Source organism: Plasmodium coatneyi, chromosome 9 (genome assembly GCF_001680005.1).
Source record: "Plasmodium coatneyi strain Hackeri chromosome 9, complete sequence".
Lineage (NCBI taxonomy): Eukaryota > Apicomplexa > Aconoidasida > Haemosporida > Plasmodiidae > Plasmodium > Plasmodium coatneyi.
In genome coordinates this window covers 2,244,427-2,270,706 of record NC_033564.1, presented here as the reverse complement: position 1 = coordinate 2,270,706, position 26,280 = coordinate 2,244,427, and the positions used below count along the sequence as shown (strand labels likewise).

The window sequence follows — 26,280 nt, the reverse complement described above, 5'->3', positions numbered from 1 at the left end:
TTCCTTACATACAACTACATTCTATCTATACTCTTCCTACAATTTGGAATTTCATAAAAAGTTAAAAAAAAAAAAAAAAAAAAGAAGGAAAATTGGTAACTCCTTCCTTTCCTTCTTTTCCTTTTTTTCTTAGAAGAATGCGAAAAGTACATAAAAAGGAAAGGTTTTCTTTTTCTTTAAAGAGAAAATAAAGAAAGGGGAAATTAAGAAAAGAGGAAAGAAGATTTAGAAGAAAAACAAAAAGGAGAGATGCGTAATTCCTCCCTTTTTCTACTTTTCTTTAAAAGGAATGTAATGTATGTGAGGAAAGCAAAAAGGACAGGGAAAGGTTATTGAGTTTTTCTTTTTTTAGAAGAATGCAATGCATGAAAAGGAGGAGGAAGGCTGCTCCTTCTTTAAGAAGAAAGAAGAAAAAAAGGAGGGCTAAAAAAGAAAAAAGGAGAGGTAGGTAATTCCTACCTCCTTTCTCTTAAAAAAAGTGCAGTGTATGTAAAGAAAAGAAGGGGGAAGGATAAGGAAGTTTGCTTCTCTCTTCCTTCAGAAGAGTGTAGTGTATAAATGAAGGAGGGATAAGTTTGCTCACTTCTCCCTCTTCTTTTAATTAAAATACAAGTGTATGTAAGGAAGGAAAGAACAAAAGGAAGGTTGTTTCCCTCAATTCTTCTCTCTTCTTCTTTTTCTTTCTTTCAGAACGAAAGAGGTGTACAGGAAAAGGGGAGAATAAGGAAGGTTGCATGCGCAGAATTTTTCTGTTTTCCTTTTTCCATAAAGAAAGAAATGAAAAAACAAGAACAAAAAGAACAAAAAAAGAACAAAAAAAAAAAAACGTATTGTTAAAAGCAAGGGTGCCGAGTATGTTATGCACATAGTATACATATATGGATGAAAAAGGATGGTTATAATGGGATTCCTTTTTTTCCAGTTTTTTTATTTCTGCTTCCTTGAAAAGTCTAAGGAAATTACAAAAATAAAAAGGGAGGGAAGGAAAAATTTAAGAAAGGGGCAATTAAAAAAAGAGGAAAGAAGATTTAGAAGAAAAAAAAAAAGGAAAGTGGGAGTTTTGTTAATTCTTCCTCCTTCCTCTTGTTGTTCTTTAGGAAGAGTGTAATGTATACGGGAAGGAGGGATATTGTTTTTTCTTAAAGAAAAAAACAGAAGGAAGAGGTGAGGTGAATAATTCTTTCTTCTCTTTTTTTTTTTTAAAAACTTGCAAAGGAGGTATATGAGAGTAGGAAGGATAGGAAGGGATGGAAGAAAAGATTGTTTTTTTTTTTAGATTATTTCTCATGAATAATTCCTTACTTAAGGAAAAAGTTGAAAAAGTGTACGGAAGGAAAGAAAGAAAAGGGGGAAGAAAAACGGGGAATAAAGAAAACCATAAAAGGGGAAAAAGAGGAAGAATGTGAATAAAGGACGATTGCAAGAAGGAAATGGAAAGACAGAAGAATAGATTCGTACAAGGATGCATTTGTGTAATGTTGTTGATATGGTGAATTATAATATTCACCTTGCAAAGAATAGGTGTACATGTAATAGTGAACGTTGGAAAAGTATTTAAGGCTTAAATTATAACAATAAGTATATAATCATGGCACCTAGCATAAGGGATTTTCTCAATTTCCAGTTGAAGCAGATGCAGAAACATGGGCCTGAAGCTGCTGGTGTAAGGGAAGAATGAACCGCATGAATATATTTAAGGAAGTATGTAGTGCACAAATGTAGGACAGTGGAGTACGCGGAGTTGCACTAATATAAATAAGTACCCACTCCCACTTCCTCCATATCATTGCAGGATCAATTATGGACCAATTTAAAACAAATGTTGAAAGCAATTCCTGGTTACTTGGAAGTTGAAGATAGTACTCTGCAGGCCTGGTGTAGTAAGGAGACCGCAAGAAGTACGGTGGAAGGATTTCAGGAGAAACAATGGGATCCAACATTATGTAAAATGTTAAGTAAGTTAATCCTTTGGATGAATGGTCGAAATCAGAATGGTGAGAAGCAACAAATGGGGATGGGAACAAGTGAAGGAGAAGATATGGAACTCATGTTTCGGTGTATTGCAGGAAATGTAGTAATTTGGGCTATGTTTGGCAATCATTGTTTATTGAAAATGATGTTGGAATATACAGCGCAGGCAGTGGATGCAATATTGTTAGCGTTTTTTAAACAGGGGGAAGATAGAAAATGTGGTCATCACGATTTTAGTCAAATAAGAATCGGTGCACAATTATTAGGTACCTTAGTAAAAGGGTGGGTGGACGAAAATAAAAAAAATTTAAGTGGTTACAGCACTGTTAAGGATTGGGAAGATAAAGTATGCCAAGGGAATAGTAATAAAATAATTCCCGGAAGTGGAGTGAATGGGGAAAAAAGTAAAATGAAGGAGATAACTGGATATGGGCAGAAGGAAATGCAAGAAATAAAAGAAGTAGTTGAAAATGAAGAATTTCTAACGGAAAGTAGCGCAAAAGAACTAATAGGGAAAGTAAAGAATGATGAGTTAAACGACGATACAGACCTAGGGAATGTGGTTCAGCAGAAGGTTAAGGAGGACCAGCAGAAGAAAGCGGCACTAGCAGCAAGTAAAGCAGGTAGGTAATATTATCAAAAATATTACTAAAAGTATAATACAAAAAAAAGAAGAACAAATATTTTTAGAAGAAAAGAACAAAAAAAAAAAAAAAAAAAAAGAAAAGGAGCAAAAGATGGAAAAAAGGAAGGTGGTCTTAGGAAGGAGGAAGGAAGGAGTGAATGAATCACTGGGTGTGTGTGTAAGGTTTCGCATTTAAGGGGTGTGTATGTAGGATTTCGTATTTTAGGGTGTGTGTGTAGGATTTCGCATTTTAGGGGTGTATGTGTAGGATTTCGCATTTTAGGGTGTATGTAGGATTTCGCATTTAAGGGGTGTGTATGTAGGATTTCGTATTTTAGGGTGTGTATGTGTAGGATTTCGCATTTTAGGGGTGTATGTGTAGGATTTCGCATTTTAGGGTGTATGTAGGATTTCGCATTTTAGGATGTCTGTGTGTAGGATTTAACATTTAGGTTGAATGTGGGATTTCGCATTCAGGGTTTGCGGAGGATTTAGGTTTAGTGTTCAGGGTTTAGGATTTAGTGTTCAGTGTTTAGGGTTCAGGCTTTACGGTTTCGGGGTTCAGTTTTTAGAGTTCAGGGATCAGGGTTAAGAGTTCAGAATTCAGGGTTTGGGTTTAGGGTTTAGGGTTTAGGATTTAGGGTTTAGGCTTTAGGCTTCAAGGTTTAGGTTTTTGGGTTCTATGTTCAGGGTTTGGGGTTTAGGCTTTAGGCTTTAGGCTTTAGGGTTCAGAGTTTAGGGTATTACAATATGGCCTGGTGTTTAAAGGAGTAAAGTGATTTAAAGCGGAAAAGCTCTTCGCAGACAGGCCAACGCGCAAATGGGTTAATGGGACCACCCGTGTCGAACCGGACAAGGGGAAAGGAACCCGAGAAAGGGTCCAACCGATTAAGGGGTCCAACCGATTAAGGGGTCCAACCGATTAAGGGGTCCAACCGATTAAGGGGTCCAACCGATTAAGGGGTCCAACTGGACAAGGGGGAGGAACTGAACAACGGGGTTAACCGGAGACCCGAGGTTAAGCTGGATAAAGGGAACAAACCGGACAATGGGGAAAGGAAACTGGACAAGGGGGGAAAGAACCTGGACAAGGGGGGAAAGAACCTGGACAAGGGGGGAAAGTACCTGGACAAGGGATCTGACCGGACAAGAAGGAATGGGACATCCCGTATCCAACCCTACGATGGGGACAACCGGTGAACCAGGTCTAACCGGACAAGGGGAAAGAAACGGGACAACAGGAGGAAGGAATTGGGGAGGCAGAAAAATCTAATGGAAGGGTGTGGTTGATGGGGTGTATTCCATTATCCTCCTGAAGGGAGGATATAAAAAAAGAAAAAAAGAAAGAAAAAGAGAGAAATTGAGAAAGGAATAAAGGGAAGGAGATAAGGAAAAAGGGAAAGGAAGAAAGAAAAGATAAGGAGAATGGAAAAGGAAGGAAAAAAAAAATGGGAATTGTAGAAGAAAGGAATGAATCTGTCCTACTGTCCATGCCTTCACTCACTGTTTCGTCCATTTATAGGCAAGGACTGCAGTAAGGAAACTGACTTATGTGTTCGCGCAAAATGTGTAACAACACAATGGGGAGAAAATAGAGTGTATGGAGGAAGTACTCCCTGGGTAAGAAACAATATTGTCCATTGTGTCTAAGAGAAGGACCATGGGTAGTGCGCGTTGTACGCGCTCTTCGCATCAGTAATAGGTACAATTGTGTGTTATGAATATACTTCAATTGCACATATATATGTTTGCCCTTTATTCTTATGTGCATTTGTAGAATCTCTTCTGGGTTTCTGACGTCAAGAGGAGATTGGACCCACTGTCCATTGCTATGACCAATAAAACTAAAGAGGACCATGAGCTATGCAAGGAACTTGAGAAGAAAGGTGGCACAACTTCAGAAGCAAACAAAAAAGCATGTAATTTTATTGTTAGGGGTTTAGAACATATATATAAAATTGAAAAAGGGAAGGTACAGGAGAATGACAGGAAAGACCCAAATAGAGAGGCACAGAAAAAGAAGGAACATGCTGATAACCAAATATTCCATCGAACTATGTCCTGCGTCTTATTAAATGCATTTGCGGACAAATTGATAGAGAGAACAAATGGACACATGTGTCCTATCACAGAGGAAATAATACAAGAAATGTTTAAGGAAGGAAATAGGAAGAGCGCTGAATGGTGTAGGGGTAAGAATAAGGAAGATGAAGACATGAATTGTGAAGTGTGTGAAAGGAAGCCCAACTTAACTTGCCAAATAGGCGATAAGAACGAATACAATGTGAAGAACGAAGTGGATAATCTGTTCAATGGGGAGCATGGTACCAACATACAAAAAACTCTGACTGATATAAATTCTATAAATAATACCTTATGTGCTCGTGCACAATGTGTAACAACCAAATGGTTTAAAAACAGAATAAATGCTGCCAAGGATAAACAAGACTGGGTAAATGAGAAACAATGCTGTCTACTGCACTTTGGGTCACTATAAGGAAGAGAATAATATTCCTTATACATAAGTGCAGGGGGAGAGGGCGAAATCACAACGACAAACCCTTTACACATACATTAGAATTACATATATATTCCGTTCTTTCATTCTTCTTTTTTTCCTTCATTTGTACAGTGTACATTTTGGGGGGAGCAGGACGTTGGAAAAGTATTGAAAGATCTGTCTACTGCTATGAAGAATGGAAAAACAGTGAATAACAACCTGTGTGAGGGTATTAAAGTGACAAATGGTACACCTTCCGAAGCAAACAAAAAAGCATGTAATTTTATTGTTAGGGGTTTGGAAGACATATATAAGAAGGAGCCATATGGGCATTGGACGCACAAAGTTGATGAGGAAAAAAACAAGGACAACCAACAATTTTATCGTACTGTGGGATGCATCATCTTGAACTTATACGCAGATAAATTGGAAAAACAGCCTTGTATAAGCAAAGAAGTAATAGATCAGGCCTTTGGTTTAAGTGACCAAATTAAGAAAGGAACTCTATGTAATAATGATCCTAATTGCGTTGAATGTACAAGAGAGAAGAGCTATTCAACGTGCACACTAAGCGTGAAGACAGACCTGTTGGATGAAAGAAAAAGTCAAAAATGCGAAGAAGACAGAAAAAATATAAGGAATAAATTGGATAGGATGCTCAACGACAATCAGCACATAAAAACAACTCTCACTACCATAAATAATGCAAGTACTTTATGTCAAGGAGCACAATGTGTAACGAAGAAATGGTCAAAGAATAGGAGCGGCAAACCTGAAGTAAGGAAAAATCATATTTACCATAAGAGTCTAGCAATATTAAGTATGCCTTAGGGAATATATATGTTAGGAGGAAGGACGAATAAGAACTCTTTGTTTAGGTGTTAATTATTCATTCATGCTCCTTCCCCCTTTTCCTTTTTTATGAATAGAGTGAAGCTTGGGAGGATGTAAAGGGTTATGTAGGAGGACTCTCTGGGGACATAATTACGAATGAATCAATTGTGGGTAGTTACTGTAATATTATTAAAGGGCAAGATAGTAAAATAGTCACGGACACAGAGAAAAAAGCATGCCGACTCATAGGTGCAGGTTTAAAGCATATTTATGAAATAAAAGCAGATGTAGGGAATAATACTCCCGATGAGAAAAGAAAGGCTGAAGATGACCGGTTATTTAAGCAAACCATGTTATGCCTCCTCCTAAATGCCTATGCGGATAAGTTGGAACGGGAGGTTAAAGCCCCCTGTAAGGTCGATGAGCAAACAATAGCACAAGCATTTGAAAAAGGAAATGAAAATAAGGATAATTGGTGTGTGGAAAAGAAGAAGGGTGGTGATTGTGTTGAATGTAAAAGAGAACCTAATCTAAAGTGTACAATAGGTGCAGAGAAAGTGGAGGAAAAGTTGAAACCAATGCTCGACACAAATGACAAAATAACAAAAACTGTAACTACTATGAGTACTCTAAGTAGTAACTTATGTCAACGTTCACAATGTGTAATATCACAATGGACCAGGGACAAAAGGGAAGAGGAAAAGGGAAAAACGAAGGTCGGGGAGAAGGTCAAAGAAATTTGGGAGGTAAGAAAAATACATATTGGACATTAGTATCTAAACGCATATGATGCGTGTAGAAAGGTTGTATACGTACTCAGGGGAAGGTATGAGTAAAGTTTTTATGTATAAGTGTTAAATGTACGTACATGTTCCTTCCTTCTTTTTTCCATTGTATGTGTAGACGCACATTTGGGATGGTATGAAGGGAAAGATCGACCCACTTGCCGAGGCCATATCTAAGGAAGACCTCAGTATGCAGAGTTATTGCAATGACGTTGACGAAGGAGCAAAGAAAGCAGCATGCAAACAAATTGTCAGTGGACTGATGCATGTATACAAAACTCAAGTGGAACAAAGCAGTGAAACAAGTGCAAAGGGAAATAATAAAATATTCCATCAAACTATGAAATGCGCCTTCCTGAATGTTTATGCAGATACATTAAAGGAGCTTCCGTGTAAACCAGAGGAAGGCGTAAATAAGGCATTTGATGCCAGTGGAACAATTATGGGAACTGCGTGCTCAGGTGGTGATTGTGAGGTGTGTAAAATGGAACCCGACCTAAATTGCACAGGGGGCCGGAAGAAAGGAAATATATGGAATACAGTAAAAGAGAAGCTCGACGGTAATCAAAAAATACAGAATGCTCTAAAGAAAATATGCCCACCACCTGCCAAAGTTCCTGAAGTACCAAAGGCAGCGGAAACCAACGCTCACCAACCTGAAATAGGGAGTACTAGGTCAGATGTTACAGGTAACGACATTGATATTCTGCCAACTCTTAGCACTGATTGGATTCCCCCTAATGCAACACTTGAGGACGATGATGATGGACTTCCAGTTAATTCACAACTTCTTCCAGGGAAATCGTCAATATACGTGTCTAGGGGGACAAGCGTAGACCTTGCTCCTGATCCTTTCATTATTTCTATTACAGACCCACACGGAACCATTGGGCAGCCCCCAACTTTACAACCTGCTTCAACAGGTGACCAAAACCCTACTTCCCCTAGTCCAGGCATCACTGGTAAGGATTCCACTAAACGAGATAAGAAATATAAGAGTGAAAAGTGAGAACTGAAAGGGAAAGGGAGCACACTAAGTTGTGAACCGAAGATGCACGCAACATTTTGTGCTTTACGGTAACCTTCACTATATATTATATATTCCTCCTTCCCTTATCCTTCCATTCATTTCATAGTTATACAACCTTCCCTAGAACCTACTCAACCCACACCTCAAGCAGGAGCAGGTAATAATAATAAAAAAGAAGTGAACACTTCCCAGAAAAATGTGCATTGCAATGCGAGCGGGTGTATGTAGCATCTTGAATTTTGCTATGGTACTAATCACATATTATATAATCCCCACTTTCTGTCTTATTTTGACAGTTTTACAACCTTCTGGGGAACAAACTCAACCCACTCATCATTCTCAAAGTAATAATAATAACAAAAAAAAATGAACACTCTAAGAAATGTGTGCACCTGTACAAGATGCATCTAAAAAAGTAAAAAATTACAAAGTGAAAAAAGTGTAAAAAGAAAGTGTACAAAAAATAGGGACGTGTAAAAAATTAGGACGTAAAAAATTAGAAAGTGAAAGAAGTGCAAAAAGTAAAAAAGTAAAAAATAAGGAAGTAAGGAATTAATTAGTAAAAAATTATTAAAGTAAAACGTAAAAAATTAGGACGTGTAAAAAATTAGGAAGTAAAAAAATGAGGTCGTAAAAAATTAAAAAGGAAAAAATTAAAGATTAAAAATTAAAGAATAAAAAATAAAATAAGGAAGTGTAAGCACCGGAAGGTGCACATAAAAAAAAAAAGAAAAAGGAAGAAGGATAAATTTAATAACCCCTTTTTTCTTACTTCTTTCTTAGGTTCTTCTGGACCCGGTAGTACAGGAAGCTGGAATCCTGGTTCTTCTGGTCCTGGTGTGGTTGGTGTCCCTGGAGCAGGTATCCCTGTGGTCCCAGGTGCAGGTGTTCCAGGGGCTGTTAGTCCTGCTGGTGATAGTGGTAAGGGTGGTAGTCCAGGTGGTAACGGTATTCAAGCAGCTGGTCAGGGACCTAGTCAAGGACCTGGTCCAGGACAACAACCTCCCCCTCCACCGCCACCATCAATAACATCATTATCAAAATCAGGAAAGAACGGAGCAGGTGTTATAAGAACTGGAAATGTTGCCGGGCGGGGTCACCGAACAACCACCCCTTCCGCTCTGGTCCCAGTTAATAAGAAGATTGGCCCTTCTGACCTTCTTCCTTACCTTCCTACCATTCCTGTCTTCATTGGTATTTCTGCTATGTGCTACCTCCTTTGGAAGGTAAACAAAAAAAAGAGAAAATATATCTTCCGCAGAAAGAAAGAAAAAGAAAAAAAAAAAAAAAGGAAAGGAAAGGAAAGGAAAGGAAAGGAAAGGAAAGGAAAGGAAAGGAAAGGAAAGGAAAGGAAAGGAAAGGAAAGGAAAGAAGGAAAGAAAAAAAAAAAGGAAAGAAGGAAAGAAAAAAAAAAAAGGAAAGAAGGAAAGAAAAAAAAAAAAGGAAAGAAGGAAAGAAAAAAAAAAAAGGAAAGAAGGAAAGAAAAAAAAAAAAGAAAGAGGAAAAAAAATGAAGGTGAATGAATGAGTACAGTTGTGTAGGATTTCACACTTTAGGGGTATGTAAGGTTTTTCATATTTTAGGGTGTGTGTAGGATTCTGTACTTAAAATGTGTGGTTTCGCACTTAGGGGTGTGTAGGATTTTGTATTTAAGGGGTATGTGTAGGATTTCGCATTTTAGGGGTGATTGTGTAGGATTTCGCATTTCAGGGGTGATTGTGTAGGATTTCACATTTAAGGGGTGTATGTGTAGGATTTCGCATTTAGCGTGCACATTTCTGACTTAGGTTAAAAAGTAGTACTTATTTTTCTTAAAAAGAAGAATTCATCCTCTTTTAAAAAAACATTTTCTCCCTTTTTTTTGTAGTATTTTGCACTAGGTAAAAAACGACGACGTCATAGAAGAGAGGAACAGTTAACCTCTCCCCCCTTACAAGAACAACTCCTTTCTCATGTGGACGACCACCTTGGTCAACATGAATATACCTTAATAAAGGAACGAAAACAACCAAGATATGTTCCAAAGGGTAGGAAAAGGGAAGATCCCCGCCGCCGTGTGGCTCACCGCACGATTATTGATATTCATTTAGAAGTCTTAGACGAATATCAAAGGGGGGACAAACAATTGGCCCAGAAGGACTTTTTTGAAATTTTGGTTCAAGAATTTATGGGAAGTGAGTTTATAAAAGAAGAAAATGTTCCTAAGGAAAATGTTTCTAAGGAACAGGTTCCAAGTTTAGATTACGGGTTTAGGGTTGATGTTCCTAAAGAAAATGTTCCTAAGGAAATGATTCCTGAGGAAGTTATCCCTAAGGAACAGGTTCTAAGTTCAGATTTTGGGTTTAGGGACGAAGAAAGGTGTTCCTAGGAAACAAGTTCTTAGGGATGACGTTCCTAAGGAACAGGTTCCAAGTTCAGATTCCGGGTTTAGGGGAGGAATAGTTTGTCCCTATGAAAGATGTTCCTTAAGGACACCTTCCTTAGGAAGAAACAATTTGTAGCCACCAAATTGTGTATGCTTATTTTGGGTTTGGTGTTTGAGGAATGTGTGAAGTGGAAGAGAAAATATATGTGTGTGTAGGATAAAGGCGTTTTATTTATATCATTTATTACGAAATATGTGAAAAAGCATACGATCATATAAGTAGATGGGAGTAAAGTACGATAACGATATTTCACTCCCTTCCATTAAGCAACATAAATAATTTGCTATAATGCTCATATTACTCTTCATTCCTTTTCCTTTTTTTCGTATTGTACTAAGGTGCTTATGTTAATGTGTAATTAATATAAGTTCAAGAAGAAAAAAAAATATCCCCTCCTTCACTTTATTCTGACTTGTTTGGTTAATTTTTTTTTTCCACTGTAGATTCAAAATATATGTTCATTAAATTTTTTTTTTGTTACAAAAATTTTTATCTTTATAATTTTTATTTTAATTTTTTTTTTCTTGCATAAATATTTTTCCGAAAAGTTCAGCACCTTTTTCCTTTCTCCGCATCCCAATTTGGAATAACTCCCCTTATGCAGTTATTTAAAAATACAAATGTAGGAAAAAAAAAAAATAATAAAAAGAAATAAAAAAAAGAAAAAAAAATGTAGCTAGAAAAATGTGGAAAATTACCTCAACAGGTCATGCAGAAAATTTTTTCCTTTTTTTTTAAAGTGCACATTTGTCCTACTTATTGTTTCGCACAGTTACCAATGTGGATGGTACATTAAACATAGGGAAATACAATTTCTTGTAAAATGAGTGAGACCATTTTCCGCGCTGCGCTCACCTGCCACAGTTGCATTCAACTCCCCTTTAAGCCGAACCCCTTTCTCGTCGCTCCTTTTTTTGCCGCCCCTTTCCTTTTTTCCCTGCTTTGCAACTCGCAAGCCATGTGTGCCCAGCCCTGCCCATGGCTACAGTGTCACCCGTGATGGCCACCAGGAGCGCCCACCCCGGAGATAAGCCCTCAAGAAATTCAATTATGTGGGCCTCCTCCCCCCAAAAAACTTATTTTTTAATTTTTCACATTTTTCTCACGATGCACTTTGCAAATATACTTATCCATTCTTGCGTAACACATGTTTGTTTGATTAAGGTTCTCCTGTGGTTATTAGTTTGGGAATAGATGACCTAATTCGCGGCCGAACCAAAGTGACCCCAAATTATTTCTGAACCTGGCGCAGGAAAAAAATGAAGCCCCCCCAGTCAACACACACACACGTCAATTACACCACATGAAGAAATGGGTATACAATTGCTAACCTGCATTCTAGCATGTGTCACTTTAACCCTCAATGTGCTAGCCTTTCGTAACGGGAGGATTATCAAAATGCAAAATTTTACGAACGTTAATTTGAAGCAATGGGGAAGCGTAGGAGATGCGAAAGGCACAAGGGATGTTCGGACATCGGGGAGAAAGTTATTTTATTCGTTGAACAAAACCCCAAAGACAAATGTTACAATTAGGCACAGCCACGTCCACATGTCTTTAAAAGAAAAAATGAATTTCATTTTTCAAGGCGAAAGTGACATTACGTTGTTGGACAAACTGATTGCCTCCACGAGTTACATACTCCCCTTCATGGATGCTATTCAGGTGGGTTCTCCAGGGGGGCACTAGGCACGTCTAACTACATCATGGCCTCTTCGCAGTTACGTTTTGCCACACACCCTGGCCATTTTTTCACCCCCCCAAAAGTGCGCACCTCCTACTTATGCCCCCGCTGTCTATGCTCATCACAACATTGACCCTTCCAATTTTCCCCGCATCAATTGCAGGCTTTCGTCATGCCACTCGTAAATATGCTCCCGTCGTCGCTACACAAGTAGGAATTTATCTTTTTTCCATCGCACGATTGACAAATGAGAAAAGAGAACCACGCGTGCAGTACAGACACAGCGAAACGGGGAAATCATCACCTACGTTCGCAGTGGTCCGTTCCTTCATGGGTACATCATGTGCAGTCACTCCGATTCCCACTTTTCCCCCAGATACCTGTTCCAAATTGAAAAACTAAACCAGCTGTACTCTTCCATCCCCTTCCTATCCTTTGGCACCTTCATGGGTCTGTACTTCCTGTTCGTCAAAGAGAACCGCTTCAAGTTTCACTATTTTATTAGGTACCACCATATGCAGGTAGGGAGGACCAACTACGCGTATAAACATGCGTCAGTGTGAACATCGCAAATTGGCCCATCAATACACAATAAAAGAGGAGGTAATTCTCCCCTTCCCGCACATTCATTCCATCATGTATATTCCTCCTACCATTCTGCAGAGTTTAATATTGTCCATGTTTGGCTATGCGCTGGCTTTGTTTTACTTCCGAGTTCTTCCCTACTCCTACAACGACACGGACATTTTCAACTTAACCATTTTGTACTCCACCATGGCCATCTACTTTGGCTCGCTGATCATTCCATTCCTCTCGTCTTTGCTTGGATAGTAAGAAAAAAGGATCACCCATAGGGGCATTCCGCCTCTTTTCCACCACATGTGTATATACACATGAGCGCATAACTGTTATCACGGGTCACCCTCACTTGCACTGTATCACCCCCCTCCGCAGCTACATCGAAATACCAGTCATATCCGACGCTATTAAGCTACACATAGGCGAAAAAAAAAAAAAACGAGTGAAGCAACACAACTGACCTCAGCCAATCGCAGTACACAACAAAGAAGTCGCCGCTGTCTGCGATACCCCTCCCGTGTTATTCAGTTTTTTCGTCAAAACAGGGAATTGCCCATGAAATCGATTAAGAAGAACGGAAAAAAATTCACCAAATAGGTCAAATAGTCAAATCAGAAAAGTCGACAGAGTCAGTCTAACTGCCCAGCTAGCCACGTCGTCCCAATTCACCAAACTCGAAAAAAAAGAAAATTCCACAAACTTATGGCGCGCGTGCTATCCTTATTGCACACCTGGGATAAAATTTGTAAAAAAAAAAAAAAAAAAAAAAAAAAAAATATTGCACAGTGCAGAACTGCGCGAAGACGTACTCTTGCAACTAATTCCCCTCATGGGGTTGGGGAGCATCTCCCCGGTAAGCATTTCTGTCAATCTTTCATCACATAACTGACCCGTGACAGAGGTGCGCCATACTGTGCAATCGAATAAATCACTTTATGCGCGTGACCCCTGCCCCGATAGTTACGCGATGACAACTGCCCCCGCGTCAACCAATGCAGTCCTTCAAAAAGTACACCGGTTTCTTATCCGTGACGCGCTTTTTTTTGACGGCTATTTCGTCTAAGATATTTTTTAAGTAATTGGACGGGATGTTAAAACTTTTGGCAAAAACGGAAAAGGGGACCCCCTTTTTCCCCTCTCGCTCGAATATTTTGAACATACTAATTTTCGCCTTATCGAGATCGAAAACGTGCATTTTTTTAACCTGTTTGGCTTTTTGTTTGGAAGCAGAGGAGGAACCGAAATGGCCATCAGTGTCCTGAAGAGTCCGCTTGTTACTCTTTCCCAGTTTGTTGTCCTTACTGTTTGCACTATTCAGGCCAGAGTCATTCGTCGTGTTACCCGCACCGGGGACCGTGGCCCCACCACCCATAGCACTTCCCGCTCCACTGACATTTAGCGTATTCTCATCAGATGTGTAGTATTTAAACAGAGTGTGAGAGGAATCTATATTTTCTTCATTCCTTGTTTCGATAATTGTAAATCGATTTTTTTTCACATTGGTTTTATAGTGTCTTTCCTTTAGTACCAAGGAATAGTCTTCATCTAACGTTGGCAAAAACGAGTATGTATGCTCGCAATTTTTTAACACATCTGCACACACTACATAATCAGTTTCTTTATTCCTTTCCGCATTTTCCTTTGCAGGATTGTTCAGGTGAATTTTAACTTTACTTTGACTTACATTTTCGCTAGTTCTACTATTCGAGTTTGTATGGGCAGTGGTGAACGTCGTGGCGGACGGGGAGCTGCTAGGAGTCACCCCCTTACTCGGATTTAACGACACTTTACTTTGCTTTAGTATGTATGTACTTACCGTACTGGCTTTATTGCACCTCAATTTTTTCACGTTATCAGTGTCATCCTTCTGCACATACAGGGTTGTAATTTCATTGTTGTTTTGCTCAAATAAACCAACAATATCTTTATTGTTATATTGCAGCCATTTATTTGAAACAAACTTTGGCACTTTTATTAACTTTATGCTTTTACTTTTCATCGACGCTTTGGAGGAGCCGTCATTTTCTCTTCCACCGAGCATTTTTTCCGCGATTGGACGGTTGGATAGTTGGGCGAAGTCAGATGTGTGAGCGGGCAGTGCAGGGCAGCTGCTACACTGGCGTACAAACTTGTGTACAGGGGCAAAACTGGTCTGCTGGGGTGGTGATATAATGTTTACAATGCCGTGACGCTGCAACGGTAAAATGGAGCGAAGCTGTGCCAGCGTTAAAGTTCTACCCGGTGCACGCATTCAGGCACATGGCCACTTAACATGGACGCATGTGGGCACCACGCAGATCAAACCAAATCGATCTGTTCTGGACCAATGACTCCATAAAATGTAGGAGCTTAACGGAGGGGGTTTAAAAAAAAAAGAAGCAATTTTTATCACAAAAAAAAAAAAAAGGTATTGCCATGCGTTGTGGAACACTGGGAATGTTACCCTTTTCCTTCGCCTTCCCTTCTGCGAAAGGGTACACGCACGGCATGTAATTACAGTACCTACGTGAGAGCATACTCATTTGCTCACTTCTCACTTGCGCTTGTAAGCAAGTGCTGTCACGTCAGATACGTACATTCATTTACATCAAACAAATTCATGCGCTCAATGTACAAAAAAAAAAATCGCTCTCACGGGATTGGCCCATTTGTGAGATGAAAAAAGTTTCATACTTTTTTTATTTTTCTTAACGTACAAAATGGGAAAATGCCCCAGAGTCGGAAGGACGTTTTAATTTGTGAAAAATTCTCAATCAAACGCAGTCAAAAAAAAAGAAAAAAAAAAAGCGGTAATATTAACACTCCGTAAAAAGGGTAAGTACTACTCAGTGAAGATAAGTTTATACATATATGTATTTATATATATCACTTGGCGGGGAAAAAAGAATGCATACATCACATGCATTCGTACGTTCGAATAAATAATGGTTCCCTTTAGCTTAATAAAAACGTTGCAATAATTTCCCCCGCGTTCGCCCCTTTGCTGCTGGTATGGCGGCGCCCGCAGGAGGAATTATTCACAGCCCCACTACATACGCGCCTTTGCCATAGCCTTTTACGCATTCACATATTTTATGTGCGCCTTCTTTTCGACAAAATCAGATGAAGCAATATTTCCCTTTATGAATTAAACTCAAAATGAAGCACAACTCCCGTTTGCGCATTATTTTTGCAGAAAATTTCCACATGTTGAAGCCTATAGGGACTGTCATGTATTAACGTTAAAAACAGATACATTCAAAACTTTTACATGACCATGCAATATATTTTTTTCTGATATGCTTCCTACGGTTAAGACAATTCAAAAGGGTTCAAAAAGTTGTACCAAAAAAAAAAAAAAAAAAAAGTAAAACGTAAGGTCACTAAAAGGGGTAGTTAATGGATATACGCCGTTAACCCGTGTTAATTGAGCAAGAGGGGAAATTTTCCCTGTAGAGGTAAATGTAAACATACCAACAAGTGTACATATGCAGTCGCGCATATCTGCTACTGCTTGCTTTAATTTTCCCTGTGCACAAAAAGGTTTAAAGCGTGTGCAGGAATTTAAACAAACGGGGGGTAGCGCGCAAGTGAATTGGCGTACATTCACATGCAATACGTGTAAACGTCGAATTAAGCGAAAATGGCACACTGCAATTATCACACAATGTGGTTTGGCAATTTTAATAAAGGGGTCTTCAAAATGAACTGACAAAATAAGCACGCATTGGGCCTTATTTGTTCTTTCACGAGAGGGCTGCAGCATGTGTTAGTAATTTTATGCGCTTACGCCTGTGCTGTTTTTTTTTTTTTTTTTTTTTTATTTTATTTCCATATGGCTAGCTCCGTCATTTTCGCCTGAACGGGTCATGCAAATGTGTACATATGTCCATATGTACGTGCACACATAATCTTCATCACTTCCTCATTCCCCCCTCACGAAATCATGGCCGTGCAGACGACGTTCTGGTTCATGTCGAAAACGCAAAAGTTGGGGATGGACTCGTGCTGCTTGGACACGAATTTCCGAATTTCCTGCGAAGTTACACCGCCCATGATGGAGCAGGATGGTGAAAAGCCAACCCTATAAGTCTTGCTTATTTCGCCCAAACTTTCCTTGCATTTAGATATGCCAAATTGATCACAAAAAGTATAAAATTCCTTCTCGTCAATCGATTTATCGTTTTTATTGAGCTGCTTATTTTGTTCAAATAGGATTAGCGCAAACATGGGGTAAATAATTTTGTTCGTTTTTTTGTCAAAATTTTCAAATGGTACTTTGAGAAAGTGGGACAATTTGCAATACTGTATTTGGATCCCCGCTTTATTCGCACCTGTCTCACCCTTCTTTTGCCCTTCATTCGCTTTATAATACGATTCCTCAATCACGTGATTGCCAAAATCGGAGAACAAAAAAGCGAACTTCCCATTACACATTGCAGCGAAAAAGCCAATATTTTTCGCGTGACAAAATTCGTTCATCTTCACTAATTTGTATAAAGGGTAATCTTCACAAGAGACGCAAACAGAAGTGTATGTGCTTATGTACTCCTCCACGCTAAATGTTTTTCCCATCGTTGTATTACTTATTTCCCCATCTCCGTTCTGTGCCAATTCGTTGTCAATAATTATGCTATCATTTGAAGTGTCCATTCGCCCAATGTATGCCTTCATATTTATCATTTTATTTATACTTTTCAATTCTTTAAAAATAGCTACACATGCATAATTGTTTATGTCTGATTCGTTCAAAAAAAAAATATTCTCGACCATTTCTTCATTCACTATATTGTCATCAATTATCGTTATGTTAATTCCATTGAGGATTAAATTTTTGCATATTTCTATGTTGATACCGCTTAACCCAAGGATTAGCACGTTGGACTTCATCATTCGGTTTTGTGCCTTCACGCCCCATAGCCGCAGCTGGCGATCGTAGATCTTCTCCTTTTCCCACTCTTCATTGTTTTTCATTTTATCGGGCGGATGGGTAGTTCACCAATGGGCGTGGTGAGAAAAGCTACACGGATGACGCAAATGGAGATGCACAGCTAATGGAAGTCGACACTCCGATGCGAACGCGCTGCAGGACGGATGCTCTACAACTCCCCAGTAAAGTGACGGAAGTCCAATCTGTGCAACAAAATGGAGGAGACTCAAACTTAGTGCAAATTTATTGCACAGTGCCAAACTGACAGAGACATTCACACAGAAAAAATAAAAACACCCCAAAAGGAGTACGGATAAAAAGGTAAATTTTCACAAAAAGGCGTTTCAAACGAACATCACATCATGCTTGGGGGGCTGTCTCACAGGAGGAAGCAATTTCTCCGAAGCGCAGTCATCAAATGGTCCTTTCTGAGTAACTTCCCTTTCACTTTGCCACTTCGCATCCATCGCAGTGAAATGGGCAAATATTCGCTCTCCAACGGCTTAAACGATCGGACGGAATGGTAAGTTTTACCCTTTGTAAAATTATATATTTGTTTATGTGGCCATCTGTAATTGTGCCCAAGCAAAATGCCCTCACAGTAGTGTATAGAAATGTTTTTTTTTTTTTTTTCCTTTTTTGCACAAATAATTTGTCACGCGAGTTACCTTTTACGACTGGCTCATGCTTATGCAGTGCGTGCGGATTGAATATACATATGTGACGGAAGTGCCTCCTGCAAAGCTCCCAATGCACATGGATGAATACATATGTACCTGTAATGTGTATGCTCACGCCGCCCCTACGGTGAGGGGATCCTCAAAATGGGGGATCTTCTCACTCTTTGAATGCAGCACTGCATTTATTTAGCTGATCAACGTGCAGGAGAAATAAAGTTGCTAAGAGGAAAAAGGGAACGGACGCCCTCTTCGCATAGATATGTCCCTTCCGAGCAAGGGGATGTATCAAGGGTGCTGGCCCATTTTTGTCCGCATTAGTTATATCCCATACTGAAAATGAAACGCGCAAAATAAGTGGGAGAAAAATGTCTCCATTTTTTCATTCCCCTTTTGCAACGCAGGAAATACCGCCATCTTTTCTCTCCTCACGAGGAAGCAAGTTTGTTTGCACTTCACTGTATATGACACCACGCGCCGTTGTTTTTGCGTTTGCCCCCCCAATGGCAATTGGCTCAAAGGTCAGCACAGGGTGTACAGTGGCAGAGTTAACAATGAAATTGAATACATTTTGGCGCGTCCCATAAATTGTACGCTAAAAGGGGTACACAAAAAAAAAGGAATAAATATAATAAAATAACAGAATGGCAGAATGACATTTATCACCCATAGGGGGAATTCACAAATGTCCCATCAGTGTGCACACACGTAAGTACGAAAGGGGGATTATCCATAAATGGGACTCTACCCCTCAGGAGTGTATTCCTGGGGAAGGGAAGCAGAAGAGGGCCCCTTCCCCCAAAGATACAGTTGCACCATAATCATCCACACGTCGGTTGGCTAGCTACCCTGGGACGCTTTCGCCAACTCATCCATCACATATTCATAAAGCACCCTCTTGTCTTCATCCCGAATTGCATGGATTTTGCAAAATATGTCAATAATATACAAGGGGTCTTCATCTTCCCGAATCGCCAGAGAGGCAATTTTATTTTCGGACAATTTTATTTTCGTCTCAAAATAAACGGGCTTTATTTTCACCTTGTAGAATCCCTTGTCAAAGCTGAACGGGGAGAGTGTGGTAGTCCTTCCCCCCTGCCATCTACTGCGAATACCATTTTGTGCATTCTTATCTCCATTTGTGCTTAGTGGGATCCTATACTCCAAGAAGTTATGGACTCTCCTCTTTTCCTCGACGCCCCGTTTGATTCTTTCCACAGTTTTACTGTACCCCTTTGGGAGGTCAGACATGTATATCTTCACGTTGTCCTTTATCTCTGGACTAAACTTACATTCGCTTTTAAATTTATTTTCCTTGGCTTCCTCAAAAGCGTCCTTCTTCCTTTGGAGGTGCTCTTTCTGCTTCATGGCTTTCCAGTAGAGAAGCTCATTTCTATCTCTGTGTTTTACTTTACTTTCCCGGTAGGGCTCCTCCCCGCTGCTCCTACCATCACTATTTCGATCATCACTGTGCATGTCCTCTTCGTCAAGGATTTTCTCATCAGTATACCTTCCCCTGGTATTATATCCTCTCCTCGCTGCTTCTCCTGCAGCTACCCTCCCAGGGGGACCCTCCACACTGACGTTTTCGCCCATTCGACCTACGACATTTTCACGCATAAATGCATCCTCATATATATTCATGCGTTCTGTGCCGCTGTTGTCATAGGCAGTATCTGTCCACCCGCTGCCAACCCGTGTGATTGTCTTCACCCGATATGCACGTCTATCCCCTCCACGCGCAACAACATGGAGGTCCCTATCATATTCGCCTTTACCATTGTGAGGGCCTAATTTGATGCACCCCTTCTCGTGTATGTTAATCTGACCTCCCTTTCTGCCGTCCTCTTTGATGAAACTTTTCACTCTGTTTGGCTGGATGCTGACCCTTGGCTGGAAGGTACAATTTACCAATTCCTTTTTTATGGATTCGTTTTTTTTTTCCAGGATTTTTTTTTTTTTCTCATTTTCTCTGGCGTTTATTTTGTTTAACCATTTGTTCAGCCTGGAATCTTCTTCTTTTTTTTTTTTCAAAAGTAAAAAATCCTTCTGGTTGAAGCTGATCACACTGTCTTCACGGGGACCATAAAACGACTCGTTCTGTACCCCCCTCGTGACACCTTCCATATCGCGCGAAATATCCTCATAAAAAGCAACATTCCGTTCTATGTGTCTAATCAGCGCTCGATCATACGTGGGAGTCTTCGAATAATTTGACCCTTCCCCCTCTTTCATAGCACCCTTTGGAAGAACGTCGTCTCTTCCACGTTTGTGTAGCATGTCTTCTTTGTCTCCCCCTAAATGGGTGCCTCCAATGTTGTCTTGATTCCTCCTCCACGTGTTACCTCTTTCCTTTTGATTCATGGCCACATCATTTGGTCCCTTCAATGTGTCTTCTTCCAAAAAATTATATTTTTCTTCCCCCCTGAGATGAGTCCTGTCCCTTTTATCCAGATGAACATTTTCAAACCTTTCATCTGAGTAGTCATAGCTATCAGCATTATCTCCGCCCAAGGTGGATGCATAATCAGGGAACACAGTCCTTCTTCCATTCTGCGAAACGGATGAACAAACATCTCTTTCCTCATAAATGTGTATCTCACTGGGGTACTCCATTCTGGACGTATAAGTCGACATGGCCTGTTCATATTTTTTCACGTTCTTATCTCTCACATGGTAATTTTCTTCACTCCTCACGTTGGGAGTTACTTCCCCTTTGTGATGTAACGGGGTCGATTCTTTCCTCTCGAGGAATTCCCATTCGTTGGTGTCCTGCGCGCTGACAGTAGGGCTATCATCCTGGGGTGGCCTCAAATCTTGCACGCTCCACACAAAATCCTTATTTCCCCTGTTTGATTCTTCCAAGGTGTTCACCCCTCCCTCAGTTGCAATATCACTGTTCCATTCATTTGGATCATCCATCGTAAGATCCTCATCTAAATGGGCAGTGGTGTCGTCATTCTGGCTGGGTGCATCCCTAACTACTAGACTCCCATCAACGCTCCCTTTTGTACTGCCACCAGTTTGTTCACCAACGGGACGACGTAATTTTGCGTTTTCCCTTTTTTTCTTTTCTATCGATATATTTGTTTTATGGTCCACATTTCTGTCTTCCTTTTTTACTTCATCTTCCCCCGTATCTACTTCCCCACTGGAGCCTTTTTTCTTTATACGGTTACCATTCGAGGAGGCACTTATAGCCGTTCCACATGGAAGAGGTCTCCTCCCTCCTGATACACTTATGACGCTATTTCCTTTATCTGATGGTGCCAAGTGCCAGGGTCCATTCGGCACCTTCGGAAGAATATCATCCCTACCCCACTTGTGTAACTTTGACAGTTGCCCCTCTCCATCGTGTGGGCACAACTGATCCGAACGTTTTTCCCCCTCAGGACAGGAATTATTACCCGACTCTATCAGTATCCCTTTTTTAGAATAATCTTCCTGCGGAATTATCGGGGCGGATGACGTGGTTGCCGAGGGGGGGGTAAGGTCCTTTTTGCCGGTGGTTAAATATCCCCCGTCCTCACGCCCTGTGCCGCCCCTCATAGCATGCCCCTTAATATACCCCTCAGTATTGCCCTTAGCGTAACCTGACTTTTTTGAAAACTCCCCCTTCTCATACTTCATCCCCAACACGGTGTGCACTAAATTGTTACTCTCCTCGTGGAGGTAGCCGCGGGAAAACACCTTCTCGTAACTTACCCCCATCATGGGGTTCCTTCCACCGGGGTTCTCACAACTGTTGTAGGCGTCCCCCAAATAGTTGTCCACATTATTTCTTCCAGGTACCTTCCCTTTATTGTTCTTCCCCCATTTTTTTTTCCAATCACATGTTATCACATTTGGGATTTGTGAAAAAATTAGACTGTCACTGTTTTGCTTACCTTTATCTTTTTTATGATTTTTTTTTTTTTTTTTCTTCTTCCGGATTATGTACCTTTCGTACTCCGTGAGGGAGGCCCCGTGTGCGAGTTCCCTGTGGTGGTCTTCAAAGAGGTGTTTTTTGTACAGGTAGTACTTGGCTCCATCGGACTGGCTCCTTCGCAAAACTTCCCTGGGACGGCCGTCACCACCGCTACTGCTATCACTACTATTATTATAACCGATGTTGTCACCGTCTGGGATCCCTCCTAACTGACTGGCGTTTTGTTTGTGCATTCCTCGGTTATGTGTGCTTCTCCCTGCAACCAATTTGGTGCAGCCCTTTTGGAAGGTACACCCTCCTCTCTGTAAGTAATCGCAACGGTAGGGTTGCACGTCTTCCGCTTCTTTCACCTTATTTTCATCAGAAGAGGAAGGGGAAACATTCTGTACCTTTATGGGTAGGCTAAATGGATCCATCTTCTTTGTTACGCTTTCTGGTCCTCCTAAACTATCATGCATTTCTTCAGTCACTTCCGTCATTTCTTCCATCTCACTGAGGCCACTACTCAGCAAACTGCGAATGGCTCGTTCTGTTTTTTCTCGCTCTTCCTTTCTCTGCAAATACAATGATTCCCCCTTTCCCGTTTCGCCTTTCTTTTGTATGTAAGACAAACAGGTTCCACCCTTTCTGCACGTATTGTCACCTTTCTGTTGAAGATCTGACTGTTTGTGGGTTTTCCGATTATCCAGGGTAGTACCTTTCGTAGTACCCCACGTGGTAGTCTTCACATCGCCCCGATCTGCAACATCCATCCATAATTTATCCTTCTTGAGAAATTCTTTAAAATAAAAGTGGAACTTATTCATTTTTTTTATCAAATTTGTGACTTCGTTTTTTATTGGACATTTGGCGGACTCACTTTTGTCGTGCCCTTTTCTGCTCATCTTTTCGAGTTGGTTGTTTTCCTTCCTTTCATTCATAAGCAGAAATATAAAATCATTGAGTTCGTCCTCGGGAATTATATTTTTCCTCGTGTCCACCAGTAGGTTATATGTCTTTTCTACGAACCGATCGTTTACGTTGTTTATTAACTCAAGGTCGAAATTCTCCTTCGCATAGATTCTAATTTTGGACACATCTATCAGCACGTCTGCATCCAGCAGCGCTTTTTTCAGAATCTTCAGCGGAGCGATTTTCTCCCTCCTAGGGTGTCTACTGGGGGAGAGGGAACTGCCTCGCCCCGATTCTGCCTCTGATCGCTGCTTCATTGGGGAAGGAAGTGCAAGCTACGCGGAAACGGGGCGGAAAGAAGACTAACTTGATGGATGTGTCTGGCTCACCACAGAGTCGGAACAAATTGTCCACACGGAGAGAATCTACATTTAATACGTGTACATAGCATGCACCTGATTAGGTTTTCTCACCCTTAAAAAATTTGGGACCCCTTTACCGCTCTCGTCATACGGAAAAAAATGTCTCACAAAATGGACACTTTAAGCAGTGCTTCCCTTCACCAAAAAAAAAAAAAAAATTAAACAAGGAAGAAACACCTAGTGAGCTGTTCTTCAAATTTCCGTTACAGTCGGTGTAGGCAGAATTCATTTAAAATGTAGAAGCGGTTGAGATAACTTCTTTTTGTAAAGTAAAAAAAAAAAACAATTTTTTTTTTTTTCCCGATGATGCACTACAACATAGGGGGGGAGGAGGATTCCAAGACAGGCGGCTTTTCACCACAAATAGAGGCACGCGTCATGCCATACATTCTATTTTTTTTCCCCTACCAATTGAGTAACCTTATAAATGAACGTGCAGAGAATTTCCCCTCCAACATCCCCAAAACAAAACAAAACAAAACAAAAAAATGAAAGAACAGTTGTTAGAAAGCTTACACAGTACACACTGTTTGTCAATCCTTTTTTTTTTCCTTCCCCTTTTTTACAAGAATTTCTAAAAGGTTTATTCCCCCACCATAAGAGCGGTCCTCCATTCTACTAGCGAAATTGGAAATGCGTGCATCATGTGCATGATATAAGATGGGGTCACCCCCGTCTGGTCTTTATGCGCGCAATTATTATAGAAGCGATCGTAAGGGCTTAGGAAAAGCCATTACTCAGCCTCGAATGAGGGGAGAGGGAATACTTGGGCTGTTCCAGATGTGATTTCCCCCTTCAATGCAGTTCTTCCCCTTCAGGTGTTACCCAATAGGGATGTAACGGCCAAATGCGGAACATATCACTTGGGGTGGTGATCACTTTTGGAAGATCAAAGGAGAGACCACACAAATGCAACGTGCTGGAAAGTATACACCCAGCTAAGCATACATACATATACGTACAACGATGCGTCGGTGATTCTTCCCTTTCTATAGCTACCCCACTATTGCATTTCTTTTTTTTCCTTTTTTCTTTTTTTCCACGTTTTTCAATTCCCTTCGGCGCAATGAACCAAGATGGGCGCCCAATGGTTGAAACTTAGTTTGTCCTCCATATGCAGCACCTACGTGGTGCATTTACACCTCATTTGTCATTTCTTTATCCGTTGGCCTATTCCATCTGTTCTGCTAAAACACATGGGAGCCACAAAATGGTTTTACAAAATGGTGGAAGTGGGCAAAAAAAATATACCAAAAGGGAGCAAACAAATTTGCACATTGGGAATGCTGAAGTGGGTTCGGTTCATCCCTTCCTATGCGTTTTGCTTTATGGAACCCCATTTATCATTTAGCTCCAGTGGCAATTTTTTTTTTTTTTTTTTTAATCTTCATTTAATTTGCCTCTGGAACATTACCTTTTTGAAGGTCATTTCAGCAGTGTCACATTACTCGGGGGTGGCCATTCCTACTGGTCAATCCTCCCCCTTTGGTATTCACTTTTTTTTTTTTTTTTTTGGTGATATCCTTCAAGGGATGCATGTAAAAAATATCGCAACAACCCACCTGATATAGCAAAAAATGCAAAGGTACAAAATATTGCGCACCTCTTTTTTTTATTTTTTTCCCTTTATTGTTATTTTCCCTTTTTGTGCGAAAGAAATTTAAAGCTATAAAAAATGCCCCTGCATAAGAGGGGGGGTGTCGACTCCTCGTGTATGCTCACTTATACGCACTTGGCTTATCAGCATATACACGACGTGGTGCGTCATACGATGTGCTCATATATTGTTGGTCGAACGTGGAAGGAGCGGGGCGGAGATTCTGCATTCCGCTTAGCGCCGTGGCTGAAAAATATACCCCTGAGTATTTGCGTTTATACATGTATGCCGTGGATTGGTGATTTTCCCTATTGTGGGGGGCACCATGTTATGCGCCTTGGCTGCATACGTGTACAATATTTTTATGAGCCAGTTTGGTTGGCATATGTCGTTCCCCTTTCTCCGTAATACCCGTTTCGCGGTCGTAGAAGCGACGGCAAGGTTGCCATACATAATTCCCCATTGACCCCACAACATACCCTCTCCCCTTTGAGGCCCTCTTTTTTTTTTTTTATTTTTTGGCAATTTTTTTATCAAAGTAAAGAAAAAAGGAGGTATGAAGAGCAATACGAAAAGAAGAGTACCAAATGCGGCGCAAAAAAAAAAAAAAAAAACACCTCACTTGAACATCCTCATAGGGTATATATTTAAAAAAAAAAAATAAAATAAAATAAATCCAAACAACAAATTTCAAAGTTAAAAAAAATTAAACAAAAACAAAACGAATCAGAGGAGCGAACAGCTTTTCCTGAAAAAAAGAACGTTTAAGAGGAAGTTACATTCTCATTCATTTGCGTAGGGCCAAGTCAGGAAGGAATCTCTTTTCATTTTTTTCTTTTAATTCCCCTCAAAAGGCCAATTCAAAAGTCACCATGGCACATGGGGCTAGTCGTTATAAGAAGTCCAGGGCAAAGATGCGCTGGAAGGTAAGAAAGAAAAGAATAAAAAAAAAGAAAGAGATAATGGAAAATGGCAAACGTGTTACTTCACTGCGTTTACATCGCAAAGGTTGTTTCTCATTCAACGCGTTTTTTGTATCGTGCGTGGATACCGCGTGGAAACAACATATTTGTGGGCCTATTTCCCCTTATGCCTTTAAATAAAACTTCTATGCACATTTTGTTTGTTCTTCCTAAAGAAGCTTTGTCAATGCTGCATGTTTGTGAGAAGGAGGCGGTGTAGTAGTACGAAAGAGATTTACCTCCGCCAATATGCCACAACATCATTGTAATTTTTTTTTCATTTTTCCCCCCACAGTGGAAGAAAAAGAGAACGAGAAGATTGCAAAAGAAGAGAAGAAAGATGAGACAGAGATCGAGGTAATTTCCACCACCTCAAAACAGCTGTTGTGTTCAAGCGGCAACGCCGAAGGAAGAACGAGAGAGCCATAAGTATACCTTATACACACAAACATACACAAAT

At 40.3% G+C, this 26,280-nt stretch overlaps 5 protein-coding genes across 5 annotated transcripts; 2 read left to right on the top strand and 3 right to left on the bottom strand.

Annotated features, from left to right (window-relative positions):
- Positions 1-1,588: 1,588 nt before the first annotated feature.
- Positions 1,589-10,113, top strand: PCOAH_00027830 (SICA antigen; the record flags this gene model as incomplete). The annotated part of the gene is made up of 13 exons (XM_020059588.1): positions 1,589-1,663; positions 1,793-2,594; positions 3,558-3,764; positions 4,119-4,216; positions 4,374-5,048; positions 5,229-5,873; positions 6,026-6,676; positions 6,834-7,490; positions 7,588-7,677; positions 7,870-7,902; positions 8,042-8,089; positions 8,529-8,666; positions 9,613-10,113. The coding sequence occupies 13 exons, from the start codon at positions 1,589-1,591 to the stop codon at positions 10,111-10,113; spliced, it is 4,620 nt and encodes a 1,539-aa protein (XP_019914823.1).
- Positions 10,114-11,097: 984 nt separating this feature from the next.
- PCOAH_00027820 (Uncharacterized protein) lies at positions 11,098-12,894 on the top strand (the record flags this gene model as incomplete). Its single annotated transcript, XM_020059587.1, has 5 exons — positions 11,098-11,836; positions 12,019-12,065; positions 12,232-12,376; positions 12,519-12,685; positions 12,810-12,894. The coding sequence occupies 5 exons, from the start codon at positions 11,483-11,485 to the stop codon at positions 12,892-12,894; spliced, it is 798 nt and encodes a 265-aa protein (XP_019914953.1).
- Positions 12,895-13,419: 525 nt separating this feature from the next.
- Positions 13,420-14,475, bottom strand: PCOAH_00027810 (Uncharacterized protein; the record flags this gene model as incomplete). Its single annotated transcript, XM_020059586.1, has 1 exon — positions 13,420-14,475. The coding sequence occupies one exon, from the start codon at positions 14,473-14,475 to the stop codon at positions 13,420-13,422; it is 1,056 nt and encodes a 351-aa protein (XP_019915100.1).
- A 1,874-nt stretch (positions 14,476-16,349) lies between these two features.
- PCOAH_00027800 (Uncharacterized protein) lies at positions 16,350-17,387 on the bottom strand (the record flags this gene model as incomplete). Its single annotated transcript, XM_020059585.1, has 1 exon — positions 16,350-17,387. The coding sequence occupies one exon, from the start codon at positions 17,385-17,387 to the stop codon at positions 16,350-16,352; it is 1,038 nt and encodes a 345-aa protein (XP_019915042.1).
- Positions 17,388-18,860: 1,473 nt separating this feature from the next.
- Positions 18,861-23,156, bottom strand: PCOAH_00027790 (Uncharacterized protein; the record flags this gene model as incomplete). Its single annotated transcript, XM_020059584.1, has 1 exon — positions 18,861-23,156. One exon carries the CDS (start codon positions 23,154-23,156, stop codon positions 18,861-18,863), a length of 4,296 nt encoding a protein of 1,431 aa, XP_019914778.1.
- Positions 23,157-26,280: the final 3,124 nt, after the last annotated feature.